The 16,899-nt window shown below is 45.2% G+C and overlaps 1 protein-coding gene across 2 annotated transcripts; it reads left to right on the forward strand.

The window, feature by feature from the left end:
• Positions 1-5,961: 5,961 nt before the first annotated feature.
• Positions 5,962-16,549, forward strand: NIM1K (NIM1 serine/threonine protein kinase; the record flags this gene model as incomplete). Of its 2 annotated transcripts, XM_084305670.1 has the most annotated exons (4): positions 5,962-6,029; positions 6,610-6,848; positions 12,849-13,117; positions 15,800-16,549. In XM_084305670.1, 4 exons carry the CDS (start codon positions 5,962-5,964, stop codon positions 16,547-16,549), a joined length of 1,326 nt encoding a protein of 441 aa, XP_084161796.1. The 2 variants fall into 2 exon arrangements, with proteins under 2 accessions (XP_084161796.1, XP_084161795.1); XM_084305669.1 differs by lacking the exon at positions 5,962-6,029 and having other exon boundaries at positions 6,557-6,848.
• Positions 16,550-16,899: the final 350 nt, after the last annotated feature.

Below are 16,899 nucleotides of genomic sequence, written 5' to 3' on the forward strand. Positions count from 1 at the left end.
GGCTCTGGCTGTAGGGGCAGTGTTAGTCTGAGGCCTGGTTTTGGTAGTGGTAACTGAAGAAGTAAATAAAATTGCAAAGTCTCTTCCAGTTTGTTCTGGCAGTGAGCTGCCGTGTCTGAGGGATCATTTCTTTGCTGTACTTTCTGTCCTTACCTTGGCTTTTTTCTCGCTTTAGACAAAGGTGTTCTGAAGTGTCTGTACCTGCTGCAGTAATGCCAGATCAGTGCACAGCAACGTCAGCTGAACTAGATTTCACCACTCTGGCTTTTTGGCAGGAACATCGAGTAATGCCCTTGCTCCCACGTCTGTAGCACAGGCAGATGGTGGCTCCACATCCCTCCAGCCCCTCAAACCCTGCGTTGGGCACGCAGGGCTCGGGCTGGTTAAACTTATAAACAGGTTGCGAAGTGCATTGTCTTCTGCTCTTTGTCACAATTATAAGGGAAGGTGTGGGTGGAGTCGCTGTGTTCCTAGGTGTTTGTTTTATTTTATTATTTTTACAGCAGGATTTCTGGTTTGCCTGGCTTAGCATCAACACATGGAACAGACAGGCGCTTTGTTGAGGTGAAGGAGTCAGTTGCAGGACAAGCATTTATCATCTCTTCTGCTTCCTCTGTCAGTGCTGCAGCCATCAAGCTGGGTTTTACAGGGAAGGCATTGAAGATGCCTCTGTTCTGTTTCATCAATTACTCTGCAGTAGGACAAATAATAGTCCTTGTTCTTCAATTTTGTTGTTAGCCTTCCCTTTCACTTTGCCATCTTCAAGGCATTTTTGTGTCTGGTGCCCCTAAGACATGCAGATTTCTTTGCCTTTGTGCCAGTGCAGCCTGCCAGGGTGGCTGGGGGTTGCCTGGTGTCTGCAGGTTGTGGCAGCACTGCCCGGCTGGAGGAGCTGCAGGTGCCTGCTCGCCGTGTGCTGCTTCAGACCACTGGAGGATCTGCTTAAAAGTAGTTACTCATATCGTGGTACCCCAGTGCTCTGTCACAACCTAAACCACACTGAAAGAGGTAATGGAGCGCCATCCCTCACTGCAATGCACCTCACGGTCATTGTCTTAAAATGTGGAGGTGTTTATCTCGCATTAGAGAAATAGGCTTTCAATTAAGTGAAAAAGAAAATGAAGCTTATGCACATTCTGCTGTGAATGTTTATATTTTATATTGCATTGTCCTGGGCTGCTGTGTGTGGTAATCTTCCATGAGTGGAAAAACAAGGTCGTGCTTTAGGTAAGGGTACTTGTAAGGTTAAAAGATATGTTGTTGTTCATGTCTATTTTTTCATGAACAATAATTGCCAAGCTGAATGCTTCACTAAAAAACAGTAGTAATTCTAGTATGCACTGAAATCAGTGGCATGTGGACCGGGACTGAAAGAGAGCTGTTTTCTGGAGGCTCTCCACAGTCAGTGTTGAGCACTGTTAGCACTTCTTCCTGCCTCAGCTGGGACTGTACGAATCCAAGTTTAGTCTGTAGCTGTGCTATCTTGTGTGTTCTGAGTATTTTTACTACCCATACGCAGCTCCGAGGTGTGCATTTCATATAGTCACTCTGTTTGCTGGTGTTCACAGAAATAACACCGAGGGTGCTGCTTATTCAACTCCCCCAAAAATGTGCTTAGGACAAACCTTGAACAAACACTGATTTCCTCTGGCCACAGCAGCCCTGCGCTGAACCAATACTACCTGAGCTGAGGTACAGAAGTGGAGCTGCAGCTTCCCCTGTATAAATGAACACGCTGTGTGGCTGCACAGGAGGGCTTTTGTGTTGTGTTTGGTCTGTGACACAGGTCTTGTCAACTGTCCTGCAGGGCTCTCTCATCTTTTACAGAAGGTAGGTCTTCTGAACATATGAATGTCTCAGATTGCTGGTATTTTCTTGCAATTACTGAACTCTCAAAGAGAAGGATCAGTATTTTCTAACTTAAAAAAAAAGCCCTGCTACTTTAAATTCAATTCAGTTCCAGGGTTGGCTTGCAGTATGTAGAATGTACAAAGGAGACGAGCTGTGCTTCAGGGGAAGTCGAACAAATTGAGCTAATCCCCTGCCCTAAGAAAATACCTCCAAAATCTCGCTGTCCTCAGAGCAGTAAGCAGAGGGGCTGAAAAGGGAACTCTAGTGAATGTATTACAATCTCCAGTGGCATCCTCATATAAAAATCAAACTGTTACTCTCAGGACTCGAGCGGTAGGAGACCATCCTATGTGCCTTCTTTCACATTCGTTGAAATAGGAGCTGCAGCTGTTTAAGTATACAAATCTGAATTTTTATTGCTTTTGCAAAAGACAGGCGTAATAAAAGAGAGCAAGTTGCAAAGCGTGGTGCTGGTAGCTCTGTTCTAGCTGCTGGTACTCTTCCATGTGTCCCGTTCAAAGCTCCTTAAAAACAGGTCACTTTTATTTACCTGGTGAGGTAGGACTTCAGGATCAGTATCTCCATTGATCTTTTTTGTTTTATTCTTTTCCTTTTCGTTCCAAATTTCCTTATGTCTGTGATGCAGGATTTAAAGTGAGCCTTCAGCTGAAGTCTGAGGGCATTTAGCACATCTTAGAATAGCACCAGAACATCGGTACCTGGAAATATTTGAGTTACAAGGTCAAACAAGCAGCGTTGGGACATGTTTTAAAGGCTTGATAAGTCTTATTCACTACAGCTTGTGCTGCTTTTCCTAGAGTGTTGTTCAGTTTGGTTGTTTGTTTTCTTTTTGCTTGTTTTACTTTTTGAGTAATGAATAATTTGGGCAGATATATAATAAGGTTTTACAGCCATACTGGAGACAAAAAAGTTGAATAATTGTCCTTAATTTTATTTGAATTACTTCTGATTTCCTAGTTTATTTCTCCTCTCCTGGAACTACTGTTTTCTTTTACAGACAGTGCCCTTTTCTATGGTGTCAGGGTGGATTTTTACTGGTTTGGGTCACAGGAAGGAACCTAGGCCAGAAATAGATGGTATATATTCTGCCAACTCCAGGAATACCAAAATAGCTCGTCTTAAAAGACAGGGGAAACCCAGCCAGTTGGCTACGTGCCAGGAGATTGCCAGGCTGATAGTGGGACGCCTGGAAGGGAGATCGATGATGGGCAGTGCTCTAAAACGGAGCATGCTGGGCTCCGGCAAGAATTTGGCAGGGGCAGGTTCTGGAAGAGCCACGTGCTAATGCCTTAACGCGGTTTGCCCTTCTCTTAACACCCCGTCTCACAAGGTCCTGGCATTCCCTGGCAGTTTTTCTGCTGCTCTGGTACTGAACTTTCACGTAGGCCGTGTTGGCTGCCTTCTCTTTGCCCTTGCTAAGTGCACTCAGGAGCGATGGTGTGGGCCTGTTTGAAGGAAATCCTTCCTGAGCACTCAGCCCTTGCCATACAGCCAGTTAATTGCAAAGGCCCTGACGATTTTTGCAGAACGTGGTCTTTAGTAGCGTGACTTCTAATGCTGAATAGGCTGACATTCATGAGACTCAGCTCTCCAGAGTATCCTTCTTCAGACTTCCTAAAATTTCAGTCACTGTGGTATGCATTCTACTAGTTGTTTCCAGAAGCCTTGCTCTGACAGAGTACTGTCCACAATTACAATGGTGAAACGTGGTTGAGGTTCAACAAACAAGTTTTTTGTTACCTAAAATTGTCTCTAATTGTGAAATGGAACAGGTTGGAACAGAAAACAGCTGTAGGCCGGAATTCAGGTGGTCTGACAAGAAGTTGTCCTTTCCCCAGACGGAAAAGGAGAACAAACACATACTGTGTTTCTTCCCTGGTGCCAGATAACAAAGTCTGAGGCCAGCTGTGGTGCTACAGGAGGCTGGGCGGATGGGAGATCCCCGGTGCTTCGTTCATTTTCCTCTGTCTCTGCTTTACTGACATTTTCAGGCTTTGGCCCATAGTGATTGCATCCACACAGCGTTTGTCAGGGTTTAGACTCTGCTTAGACCTAGAGAATTCAGTATCAATATACTGGAATGCTCTGCCGTGGAGTTTGAGCAATGTTCACAGGCTGCTTGCTTCCCAGCCTTTTTCTCTGCACTCATTTCTGGTGATCTGACAGCTTTCCATGGCCCCAGACCAAACTGATTATATATTATTATTTTACACATTTATCGTCAGCCATGAAAACGGCCTTCTCTCTTGCAGCTGTAGCCTTCAAACAGGAGCCAAATCTTTGAAAAAGAGTAAGAGGAGTCCGAAGGCACATCACAAAACACACACTTCTTGCTCCGCTGCAGTTGCGAGCTCCGCCAGGGGTAAGCGTGTTGCGGGGCCAGGCAGGCAGCAAGCAGCATCCTTCACCTCGGGGAGGAGAGCCCTCTGAAGGGTGCTCTGAAGGCAAGGAGCAGCCCGGAGGCTCTTTGTCCTTGCAGCCAGAGCACGGGAAGGTGAGGGGACACCACGTGTGTGCATTTCAGGGCAGCGAGCTTGAAGCAGAGACACTCTTTCCAGTCTTCACCGCAGAGTGCTGTGTAACAGGAGCAGGCGAATGCTTTCTTGCTGCTCTAGGTCCCATTTAATGACAGATGTTGTCAGCTTCCTTTTTCTTTACCCTTCTGTGGTGCCTTGGGCCTCTCCTCCTCCTGTTGTGGTTTGGAGACCAGCTCCATCTGGCACTGTTGCAGATCACAGAATCACAGAATTTCTAGGCTGGAAGAGACCTCAAGATCATCGAGTCCAACCTCTGACCTAACGCTAGCAGTCCCCACTAAACCATTTCCCTAAGCTCTACATCTAAACGTCTTTTGAAGACTTCCAGGGATGGTGACTCCACCACTTCCCTGGGCAGCCTGTTCCAGTGTCTAACAACCCTTTCAGTGAAGAAGTTCTTCCTAACATCTAACCTAAAACTCCCCTGTTGCAACTTAAGCCCATTCCCCCTTGTCCTGTCACCAGGCACGTGGGAGAACAGACCAACCCCCACCTCGCTACAGCCTCCCTTGAGGTACCTATAGAGAGCGATAAGGTCGCCCCTGAGCCTCCTCTTCTCCAGGCTGAACAAGCCCAGCTCCCTCAGCCGCTCCTCGTAGGACTTGTTCTCCAGGCCCCTCACCAGCTTCGTCGCTCTTCTCTGCACCCGCTCAAGCACCTCGATGTCCTTCTTGTAGCGAGGGGCCCAAAACTGAACACAGTACTCGAGGTGCGGCCTCACCAGAGCTGAGTACAGGGGGACGATCACCTCCCTAGCCCTGCTGGTCACACTGTTCCTGATACAAGCCAGGATCCTCTTTCATCGTGGTGCCGTAGGTGCTCCACATGTGGAATTACTGGTGCAATGCTCCCTCCGAGCCCCATCAATCCTTGTACGACAGCAGTGGGGTGTCTCCTGTGCCCATCGCTCATGCTATGCTGCAGGCTGGGAGCAGGAGAGGCAAGCTTTGCCACTGCTGGCAGTGCTGCAGAGCCGTCAGGCCCAGCTCCACACCCCAAAAGGATGTGTTTGCATGATTAGCAATTGCTGATCAACTCCTATTTTTCAAGGGTAAAGGAGAAAAAAATGCTGTACCGTTTTAAAGATAAGTGGTGGCTTGTGCATTCAGGGTAAGGGCATCTTTACGTGTGCTGCCTAACAAATTGAGTTAAACTGGTAAAATGATGCACGGTGTGCTGTCGTTCAGTGAGGTGCATGGCTGTTATGTAAAGGTTTTAATGACTTTCTTCATCTGTCTGCTTAGGAACACCATGCGTCTGGCAAAAATTTGAGAAGGCTCAAGGCGTTAAAGAAAGCTCATCTAAATAAAGGCGGGTTAAAGTGACATTGCAGTTACCTAATCCTGTATTGTCCTGCCATGTGACTCCGGTGATACTGAGGCGCAGCATTTCTTTTGCCTGGTGCACAGATTATGCTTCTCCTGTCATCTTCCAAGATCAGTTGCTTTGTTAAACCAGCGATGGGAAGGAAACAGAGGAGCAACAGCCTATTTACAGCAAGGCTTCGAGGCAGTCATTTCCAAGGCACAGTGACAAGCTCGCAGGCTGAAGAATGAATCAAAATAAAACCCTGCGTTCAGCTTTTGGACTGGTACCAGAGTCAAGAGCTACGCTCTTAAGGTCAGCTATTCAAAATGAACTGGAAGCATCTGGGTTTATTCAGGGCAGTTAATCAGCTATTTGTTTGACCTTTTTCTATCAAGTTAGTTTTCAAAGCAGTGAGCTAAAGCCTGAAAATTTGTGTCAAATATTTTGCATTTGTGTCAAAGGTACTATATAGAATGTGAGCAACTCGCCACTGTTGTGCACAAAGCTTACTGTTTTAATTGCAAAGCCTCTTTTACCTTGTAGATGGGAGATCCTGACACGGTAAATCTGTTAGTGGGAGATGGACATAAATAGCTTCAATTTTTGTCCCCAGTTTTGGACAAAATTGCAACATGTAACTACAGATGATTTGTTTTTAAGGTAATTTCCAGACTCATCTTTGGACTTTTGATAAGCAGCTTTTTTTTTTTTTTTTTTTTCCTTCTGTTTGTCACCGTGTCTATTACATGTGGGATTGTATATTCATGAGAATTATTTCACTTCATTAAACTGCTTATTGAGGCGTTTTGTTAAATGGGGAAGTGATCACCCTATAGACTATGACAACAGGATATGTGAATGGAGGAGGTCTTGGGAAACACCGCTATGCCAGGTGGAATCGTGAGGACAGCGGAGAGGACTACGGGCGTGAGGAGTGCTGTGGAGGAGACGAAGAGGGCAGCCAGCAGAGGCTGACCCCATTTGAGAAACTGATGCAGGATATGTCCCAGAATGAAAAAGTGGTGAAAGAATTAACCTTGGGAAAGAGAATTGGCTTCTATCGAGTCAGAGGAGAAATAGGAAGTGGGAATTTCTCACAGGTGAAACTTGGAATTCATTCCCTGACCAAAGGTAGGCACTGCTGTGTGGGTCGTGGTTTCTGTGCACCCTAGTTCTGTGTGTACACAGGTGGGCCTTTTCGGGAAGAAGATGCTGCCTGAGCCTTAAATACACATGCAGGTTGTACGTGCCTTTTTGGTTGTGTGGCTCTGTAAGCAGGCACAGGGGTGAACGCTTAGCTTGGAGCAGCCTTTATCCATGACAGGCAGACAGAAACATTTTATCAGAGTGGCGAAGTTGTCTGTGCATTTGGGGGAGTTATCCTCACAGTGCTGCACCTCCTTCCTGCAAACACTCCTCCTGCTGTCAGCCCTGCCCGGCTCAGGGCTGCCCACAGCCCCACTGAGCAAGGCTTCCATTGTTTCACAACAAAATTTACTGGCATGGCTGAGGCTTTCACTCAGTAACAGTAGTTTTGGTGAGAAGTGTTGTTTTTGCTGACTTTTGCAGGTAGTGCATTCATATAGGAAGCTGGGACAGGGTATGTAGGTGCGGGCTGAGCAGATGCAGGAGGACAAGCTTTGCTACAGCCAAACCTGGATAGAAAGCAGTGTTGAACTGCCAATTGTTTTTCTTTTTCTAAGTACAGAAATACACTGCATAAGCTGCTTCTTGGGGGAGCTAGAAAAGCAAGGTAGCTGCAGCAAACATTTCAGTTACAGGTATAACTCAGAACTTGTCTTCAGCTACCCAGTTTATTCTGCAGTGACAATATTAGAAACTGTTCTTGTTTTCCCCATGTATATTAATATCTTCTGTTCTGTCTTTCCTTTTCAATTCAATTGTTTCTCCTTCCCTGCATCACCTTAAGGCTGAGAGAACAAGGTATTCCCCAAAGCCCTCATTCCTTGTTATCAGTTGTTATTTTTGCTGACCACCTCCTTCAGGCAAGATGCAGAGGTCTGGAAGCTCACGTTTAGCCCAGTTACAATACTGTTGTTGCACTGGGAGCAAAGTGGACAACTGGTGGTATTTTTTCCCCAAAATTCAAACCTGCTTAAGGCTAAGGGTTGGTTTATCTGGGTGTGGCTTTTTTTGGTTTGCTTTTTTCAGGGAGGCATCACCATTGTACTTGGCCCATAGCGAGTTGTTTGGTTTATGCTCAGTGATTTTTTTCCTTCCTGAGAAAGCTGCTTCTGCCTGCTGCTGACGGAAATGCTGCTCCTGCACCGTGCACAGGAGGAACACTGATGGAAAGATAAATCGGAGCTGGATAAACCTTTCACCTGTTGAACTTAGGTTGCTTTAGAATGTGTGTAGGGCTGATTGGAAATTTCTGAACTTCAGTGAGCAGAGTGAGATTGAGCAAACTAAATACCAAAACTGAAGACATTTCTTTTTTCTCCCTTGAGAAGCTTGCTTTTCACCAGAAATCTCTAAAATTATTTTTCTTTTGTTGTTAGTAGCTTTTTGGGTTATAATGTTCACTGGGCAAAGATTTAGTTTTTGATACTAAGTTTGCAGTGCTCTTGAGGAAGAAGGGATGATGGGGAAATACCCTTCTTGCTCATCTCTGCCTGCGAGCTCATTTGTCACAGAATCACAGAATTTCTAGGTTGGAAGAGACCTCAAGATCATCGAGTCCAACCTCTGACCTAACGCTAGCAGTCCCCACTAAACCATATCCCTAAGCTCTACATCTAAACGTCTTTTGAAGACTTCCAGGGATGGTGACTCCACCACTTCCCTGGGCAGCCTGTTCCAATGCCTCACAACCCTTTCAGTGAAGAAGTTCTTCCAAACATCCAACCTAAAACTCCCCTGGCTCAACTTAAGCCCATTCCCCCTCGTCCTGTCACCAGGCACGTGGGAGAACAGGCCAACCCCCACCTCGCTACAGCCTCCCTTGAGGTACCTATAGAGAGCGATAAGGTCGCCCCTGAGCCTCCTCTTCTCCAGGCTGAACAAGCCCAGCTCCCTCAGCCGCTCCTCGTAGGACTTGTTCTCCAGGCCCCTCACCAGCTTCGTCGCCCTTCTCTGCACCCGCTCAAGCACCTCCATGTCCTTCTTGTAGCGAGGGGCCCAAAACTGAACACAGTACTCGAGGTGCGGCCTCACCAGAGCTGAGTACAGGCGGACGATCACCTCCCTAGCCCTGCTGGTCACACTGTTCCTGATACAAGCCAGGATGCCGTTGGCCTTCTTGGCCACCTGAGCACACTGCTGGCTCATATTCAGCCGACCATCCACCATCACTCCCAGGTCCTTCTCTGCCTGGCAGCTCTCCAACCATTCCTCTCCCAGCCTATAGCTCTGCTTGGGGTTGTTGCGCCCCAGGTGCAGGACCCGGCACTTGGCCTTGTTGAACTTCATGCAGTTGACCTCAGCCCATCGGTGCAGCCTATCCAGATCCTCCTGCAGAGCTTTCCTACCCTCAAGCAGATCGACACACGCACCTAACTTGGTGTCATCTGCGAACTTATTGAGGGTGCACTCGATGCCCTCGTCCAGATCATCGATGAAGATATTAAAGAGGACCGGCCCCAGCACCGAGCCCTGGGGGACGCCACTAGTGACTGGCCTCCAACTGGACTTGGCTCCATTCACCACGACTCTTTGGGCCCGGCTATCCAGCCAGTTTCTAACCCAGCGAAGCGTGCGCCAGTCCAAGCCAAGAGCAGCCAGTTTCTTGAGGAGAATGCTGTGGGAGACGGTGTCAAAAGCCTTGCTGAAGTCAAGGTAGACCACATCCACAGCCTTTCCCTCATCCACCCAGCGTGTCACTTTGTCATAGAAGGAGATCAGGTTCGTCAAGCAGGACCTGCCTTTCATAAACCCATGCTGGCTGGGCCTGATCGCCTGCTTGCCCTGCAAGTGCTGCGTGATGACTCTCAGGAGGATCTGCTCCATGAGCTTCCCTGGCACTGAGGTCAAACTGACAGGCCTGTAGTTTCCCGGGTCTGCCCTCCGGCCCTTCTTGTAGATGGGCGTCACATTTGCTAGCCGCCAGTCAACTGGGACCTCCCCCGATCGCCAGGACTGCTGATAAATGATGGACAGTGGCTTGGCCAGCTCCTCTGACAGTTCTCTCAGTACCCTTGGGTGGATCCCATCTGGCCCCATCGACTTGTGCACATCCAAGTGTCCTCACAGAATACACTGTAGGGAGGGGAGACCAGGAACGTGTGCACGCACACACCTGTGCACAGGCACACACACATGCACACCCTTTGGAAGAGGAGTTATTTTTTTTCCAACAGCTGTGCACTGTTGTGTTGTTAATGAGCTGATGTGTCCGCACAGTGCTAATGAGTACAAGTCTTTTTCTTGGCTGAGATGTAAATTAAACAGGCTTCATTATTAAGACTGCTGTTTGGGTTCCTGTGGTAGGGACAGGCATGTGTATCTGGCGGGGGAACATTCAGGTGTTCAGAAATTGTTGCAGTGGCAGGTTCCAAGCATCTTCCTCCTCCTGACAGTTCACCCCATATCGGGAAAGGAAACCGTTTTGTTCTTTACTAAAATCAGGTTTTGTAGCAAGTAATTACACGTGTGCTGTTCTGTAGCCTGTGAGTTCTGTTCCAGCAGGATACCTGGAAAGGTTTCCAAGACAGGAAAAAACTGCAGGACTGTACTTGACGAAGAACCTTGTTTCTCTCACAAGGGTTGTCTTGCTTGCTTAGCAGATGCAGGAAAATCTTTTGTGCTTTTTTTTTTTTTTTTCAGGAGTCTTGCCCATGTTATTAACCTGAATTTTGGCAGGGATTTTCTCCAGATGCCTGCTGAGTTGCTTGTTGAGGACAGTTAGATTCCTAATCACTCTGTGATCTTTATTTCACATGTATGAGAGCACAGCTGAATGTATACAACTGAGAACACCCCAAACTTACAGCTGTTAAAAAGTTTGTCTGCTGTGAAGCAGCAATTGCAAGGGCAGGACTAGCCAGTCACCTACTTTGTTTTTAAGCTATTTCAGGTCAGTTCTGTTTTTGTTTCCTTTTGCCAGCATAGCATACACCACTTCTTCCTGAAATAATTTCTCAACCTTCGTTTAATCTCTGTTCTTCACTGAGATTTCAGATAGGTCTTTTCAAAACCTCAACACACCCTGCATATGATCAATCAAAATCTTTTGCTAATTAATTTCAGTATTTATTTTTTTATTTAAATAGTATTTTTTTATTTAAATAGTATAAGTATTTAATTTTTTTTAATTTAATTTTGGTAAATAAATTGCCTACTGAAAATGCCCTTCTGTTTGAACTGCTACCATGCAAGGATAATAGATGATTTGTAAACCAAGTTTGTTTTTTTGTTCTGTTTTGTTTTTCTTGTTTTTTTTTTTTGTTTTTTTTTTGCTTGTTTGTTTTTGAGGCAGTTTAAGAAGGAAAATAAGGGTTTTTTTGTTTGTTTTGTTTTGTTTTGTTTTACAATTGAGGCCATCTGGTTTTCTTAAATATCACGCATACATAAATGCAATGATGTAGATTTAAATGACCTTGGTCCTGATATGTGGTGGTGTAAGAAGAGGATTCTAAAACATTTTTTGTTTTCCTTCCTTGTCACTCTTCTCTTAAAGCAACAAGTAAGCAATACAGATTTTTTTTTTTTATTTGCCCCTGTGTGCTAGAAAGCAAGGTGAAGTTCTTTTCTAAAAGATTCAATAAAAGTTATTAGTCTAAATCTGTGAATGGTCGGCTAGAAGTGCTTCTTTCCAAGAACAGACAGTTGTTTTACCTGCCCTGCTCCAGTTTAATTTTGCTGTCTTGATAAGTTACACAAAGGCACTGTAAACCTATCGTAACCAGAGTAATCCTTCAGGTACCAACTGCGAGAGGCATGGCCCACCAGTTTAAGACAGAAACCTAAGGGCAATTCTGATTGATCTGTTGGAGCTTCCCTGTTGATACAGTGCAGCTGCATATGTGTATGAGTGTTTTGTGACCCCGGCTTCACTGCAGATAAGCTCCAGAAACACACAGAACTTAACCACGGCTTTGCATTACCAGGACAGCACAAGACACGTTTGCTGTCTTACAGGATCCCTGCAACTTACTCTACTTCACTGTTTTGTTTACTTCCCTAGTGTAAAGTCTATCTGTGGTGTGAATTCATGGCCCACTGTGTTATACAGACATAAAATTGTACTTTTCCTGTATTCTGTGCAGTACCAAGAACTACTCATGCATGAACACGTTGGAAAAACTGGCTCAGCTATCCTGAGAAAGACAAACCTCTGCAACACTGATTTTGGTAACTGAGAATTTGTGGGGATATGGGATAAGACATTAGGCCACCGTTCTGTAAGTCACACCAACTTAAACACATCTTTCTGTTACAAGCTTGCAGGGCTATATTCAAAGTCCCTAAATTACCTCTGAGTATTGTGTCAGCTCTGAAACAAACCACCTAAATTCAACACCTCCATTAGTCTGGAAGAATCAGGCTCTTGTGCGTAACACACCTAATTCATCTGAACAGCACTGAGCTAATATCGAAAAGCAAGAGCACAGACTTTAACATCATAGTGAGCAGCAAGCTGAGGAGGGAGACACATTATCCACCCAGTCTTAGGGGCTTTGCAGGATCAGTCTGTGTCCCAGGAAGGCAGCATACCCACTGGTCACTGTAACACCAGGATGAGACTTGCAGCTGCCCACTTCTTTCTAGGCAGCGGAGAGCAGCAATACCAGCTTCCCATCTCTCTGACTTGGGGCCAGACTTCTGTTCTGAAAGCTGCAACGCCTAGGTTAGGCACCTGACATAGATGATGTAATTGTGGTCATCAGACACATATTAGCTTGATGGCCATGGAACACAGCAGATGATTTGATTAGCACTTGCAGTACTCTCCCAGCCTCTAGCTATACCAGCTGTGAGTAGGATGCTGGAGATCAGAAAGGAACATGGGTGTGTGTGAAGGATGACAGGGCTTAGGAGGCTGCTGTAGCTTATCTTGTATTCATCATAGGCGAAATTTCACTGCAGTTACATAACCAAGCACTATTGTACACAAAGAGTGTTACCGTTTGCACCTGTTGGGTTAACACGGAAAAGCATTTTTCTTTTCAGAGAAAGTAGCTATTAAGATTTTGGACAAGACAAAACTAGACCAGAAGACTCAACGTTTGCTGTCTCGTGAGATATCCAACATGGAAAAACTGCACCACCCAAATATCATCAGACTGTATGAAGTGGTGGAGACGCTCTCAAAACTGCACCTGGTGATGGAGTATGCAGGAGGTGGGGAGCTCTTCACTAAAATCACTACAGAAGGGAAGCTATTAGAAACAGAGTGTAAAATAATCTTCTCCCAGATTGTCTCTGCTGTGAAGCACATGGTAAGTTGCTCTTCCACAGGCACGCTGTTCCTTACTACTTGGCAGAATTTGTGGATATACCTTTTGTTTTTCCAAGTAGTAGGTTTACTGTTACCAACATTTCAGGCCTGTATCTCTGAACAGCAAAAAAACAAACTAGAGAAGAGCTGTCTTAAAGTTCTGTATACCCTAGCAGCCAGGAGGGCCAGCTGTACCCTGGGGTACATCAGGCATGTCACTGCTAGCTGGTTAAGGGAAGGGATTGTCCTGCTCTGTGCTGCCTCCAGAACTGCGTGTGGTTTGGGACACCACAATATAAGAAGGACAGAAAACTATTAGAAAGCATCCAAACAAGGGCTATGGAGAAGGTGAAGGATCTGAAGGACAAGATGCTTGAGGAGCAGCTGAGGTCCCTTGGTTTGCTCAGCCCCGAGCAGAGCAGGCTGAGGGGAGGCCTCATGGCGGCCTGCAGCTCCCTCACGAGGGGAGCGGAGGGGCAGGCGCTGAGCTCTGCTCTCTGGGGACAGCGACAGGACCCGAGGGAACAGCATGGAGCTGGGACAGGGGAGGGTCAGGCTGGGGGCTAGGGAAAGGCTCTGCACCCAGAGGGTGGTCAGGCACTGGGACAGGCTCCCCGGGGCAGTGGGCACGGCACTGAGCTGCTGGAGGTCAAGAAGCGTCTGGACAAAGCTCTCAGGCACATGGTCTGATTTCTGGGTAGTTCTGTGTGGAGCCAGGAGTGGGGTTTGATGATTCTTTTGGGTCCCTTCCAACTCAGGATATTCTGTGATTCTATGAAATATACCCAAGAGAACTTTCACATCCACCCCAAGTTATTGCCCCTCTGTTGACAGCTTTTGGGAGGAAAACGAAATAAGAGCATTTGGTGGGTAGAACCATGTATTTAGTAACAGCATTCTCCTATGTTGCCGTAGGTACCATGTAACAAAGCTCAGTTTCTTCCCTCCAGATATTTCAAAACTTAGCATCACACTTCTGCAGGCAGAAAGCATTCCAGAGAAAGTGTGCTACGTATTGCAAACACCCAACTTGCTTATTAATGAATGTGGGACACTGGCAATTAAGCCAGTTAATTCCTGGTCCTCACTTAGGTACAATCTGTGATCTTAACCCCTAGCAAGTCACTTCCTCTTGCCTAGTCTTCATTACTGCAACTGGATTTAGAATGATGCAATTTGTAGAACACAAAGCATCCTACAAGGGCAGAAGAGGGTAATTAACTACTCCCAGTACAACCTCCTCGGAACCTTGCTTAGTAACTACAGCACAAAAACAATAGAAAACTCTTCTGTATTTGAGAAGTAAACCCAAGACTTGTTAAGGTTGGCACAGGGTGCCCTCTGGTGCCTCCTCTCCTGCCACGTAACTTGCTTGGACTTTGAAAGCCAAGTCATCACAGGCAAGGGTATTTATTTCCAGGTCAGGCATCTAAAAACATGCTGCAAACTGCTTACAGAATATATAAAGAATATGTCTTTTTTTTAAATGTATTTTGACAGAATGATGAGATGTTCTTTAAATGATGGATTAGCTTCAACACCTTATCCAAAGACACAGGACCTTACTTTAAAGATCACATCTATTTCTTAGCATTAAACCCAGACTACCAACTTGGCCAACCTCTTCACTCATGCACACAATCTTCTGCTAAAAACATGTTACTTTTGCTAATCTATTAAATTCAGGATACCTGTATCCCATCTCATCCCTCATAGATGAGGACTGAGGATCCCCTGGTTGTTACTAATGACAGTTTTAGAAGTGTGGGACACAGAAGGGGATATTGAAGGATTTCCCTATTGCCTCCAGATCCATGTGCAGCTTCTCACCTCTAAGGGTGAAGAGCAGAAAGCACTTCCATTCTTCCTAGTTATTTCAGCGATGAAGTTAAGCCCTTACCTAATCAAGACAGGTCTGTGTCCACTCAGCAGAGCAAATTCGATTTGAGTGCTTGGCAGCTACTGGCATTTCTGATGAAAAAAGGTACAAGTTGCAGTCTATTTACTATAGATTTCTAAAACTAGAAGACACCACTGAACTCAGTGTCCTATAAGGGTGTGAAATATTACAAGGCACAAGTTTGTGATCCTTTTCTCTTGCCATGACCAGTTATTCACAGGATATTGGATCACACAACAGAGTTATAGCAGCTTTCTTATTTTGTCTGTTCACATTCCCTTTATGATCTTCATGAACTACAAGCTTTCTGTTCACAAGTCCGTGTGCTCAGAACAGATGCAAAAATGGCATCATTTAAAAATAAATTGTTTTTGTTACTTACATCATTACAGAAATGTAGTAATTTCAAAAGTGTTCTGAACCCTGAAAAAATAAAACATTTTGCACATGAAGGTATCTATACATGCAGGGATAGCCACAATGCCATCACAAATCTACTTAATAAAAATATTTTTAAGGACAGCAATCTCTTGTTAACAAATTTTCTAAAATGACATCCTTCTTTCCGTCTCCTCCAGGTACTGTGCTGCTTCCTTAGCAGTAGAGAATTGTTAGACTTAGTTAACAATTTTAGCTTTTCAATTTGCTAGTAATGCATACTTCTCACTTTGTCTGAGATAGGCAATTCTTTCCCCTGTGTGGCAATTAATCAATGATAGGGGGTAGTCACTTGGGAACTTCCCTATGAACAAGCTAATACTGTATTTTCTTCTTGTTCTATAGCATGAGAATAATATCATTCACCGGGACTTAAAAGCAGAAAACGTTTTCTACACCAGTAACACCTGTGTTAAGGTGGGAGACTTTGGATTCAGCACCATCAGTAAAAGAGATGAAACTTTAAATACTTTCTGCGGTTCCCCTCCTTATGCTGCCCCTGAACTCTTCCGAGATGAAAACTACGTCGGCGTTTATGTCGACATTTGGGCGCTAGGAATCCTGTTGTACTTCATGATGACAGGTATCATGCCATTTCGAGCAGATACAGTGGCCAAACTGAAAAAGTGCATTCTTGAAGGGACATACAGCTTGCCTGCCTCCCTCTCAGAGCCTTGCCAGAAACTGATAAAAGGAGTCCTTCAGCCAGTACCAACAGAACGATACTCTGTCAAACTTATTATGAACAGTGAATGGATGCAGGGGATACAATACCCTAAGCCTTTACAGCCATTTAAACTGGATCCAAAGTATTTGTCTGAGATCAGTACGCTCAAAGAGGAAGAAATTGAAGTGAAAAACACTCTTAAAGATCTGGGAATCACAGAAGAACACATTCAAAATAACCGGGGAAGAGATGCGCGCAGCTCAATAACAGGCGTCTACAGAATTGTTTTACACAAAGTACAGAAGAAAAGGGCGCTTGAATGCGTCCCTATAATGTCGTGTCCAGATCCTAAAGAACAAGACTTCAAGAAAGGAATCAACTCTTACAGTGGGATAAAGTACACATCAAAGCTGTGTTCTATTTTGTAAACTGCACTGCAGGCACACTCTGCACACTTAACAAAGGGTTTTATTCACTTTTCACAAGATTTGGTGTTAACATTTTTTGTAACTTTTAAGTAAACCAAATATGCCTCATCTCCTTTGTATTTCTCAGTTCAAACTTCAAGTGCTCAAATGCAGAGCTCTAATGCGCTTGGTTTTCCCTTTGCTGCAGAGACATGGTCTAGCCAGTGCAAGAACTCAGGTAAAATAGGCATGGGATAAATAGCAGGAGTGATCTTTTAATAAAGATCAAATAGTACTGCCCTTAAGATGCCTGGGAGATCTCTAAGCACACACATTACAATTGACTTCTCAAAAAATTACCTTAGCTTGAC

The sequence above is a fragment of the Netta rufina genome, assembly GCF_964035555.1.
Source record: "Netta rufina genome assembly, chromosome: Z".
Lineage (NCBI taxonomy): Eukaryota > Metazoa > Chordata > Aves > Anseriformes > Anatidae > Netta > Netta rufina.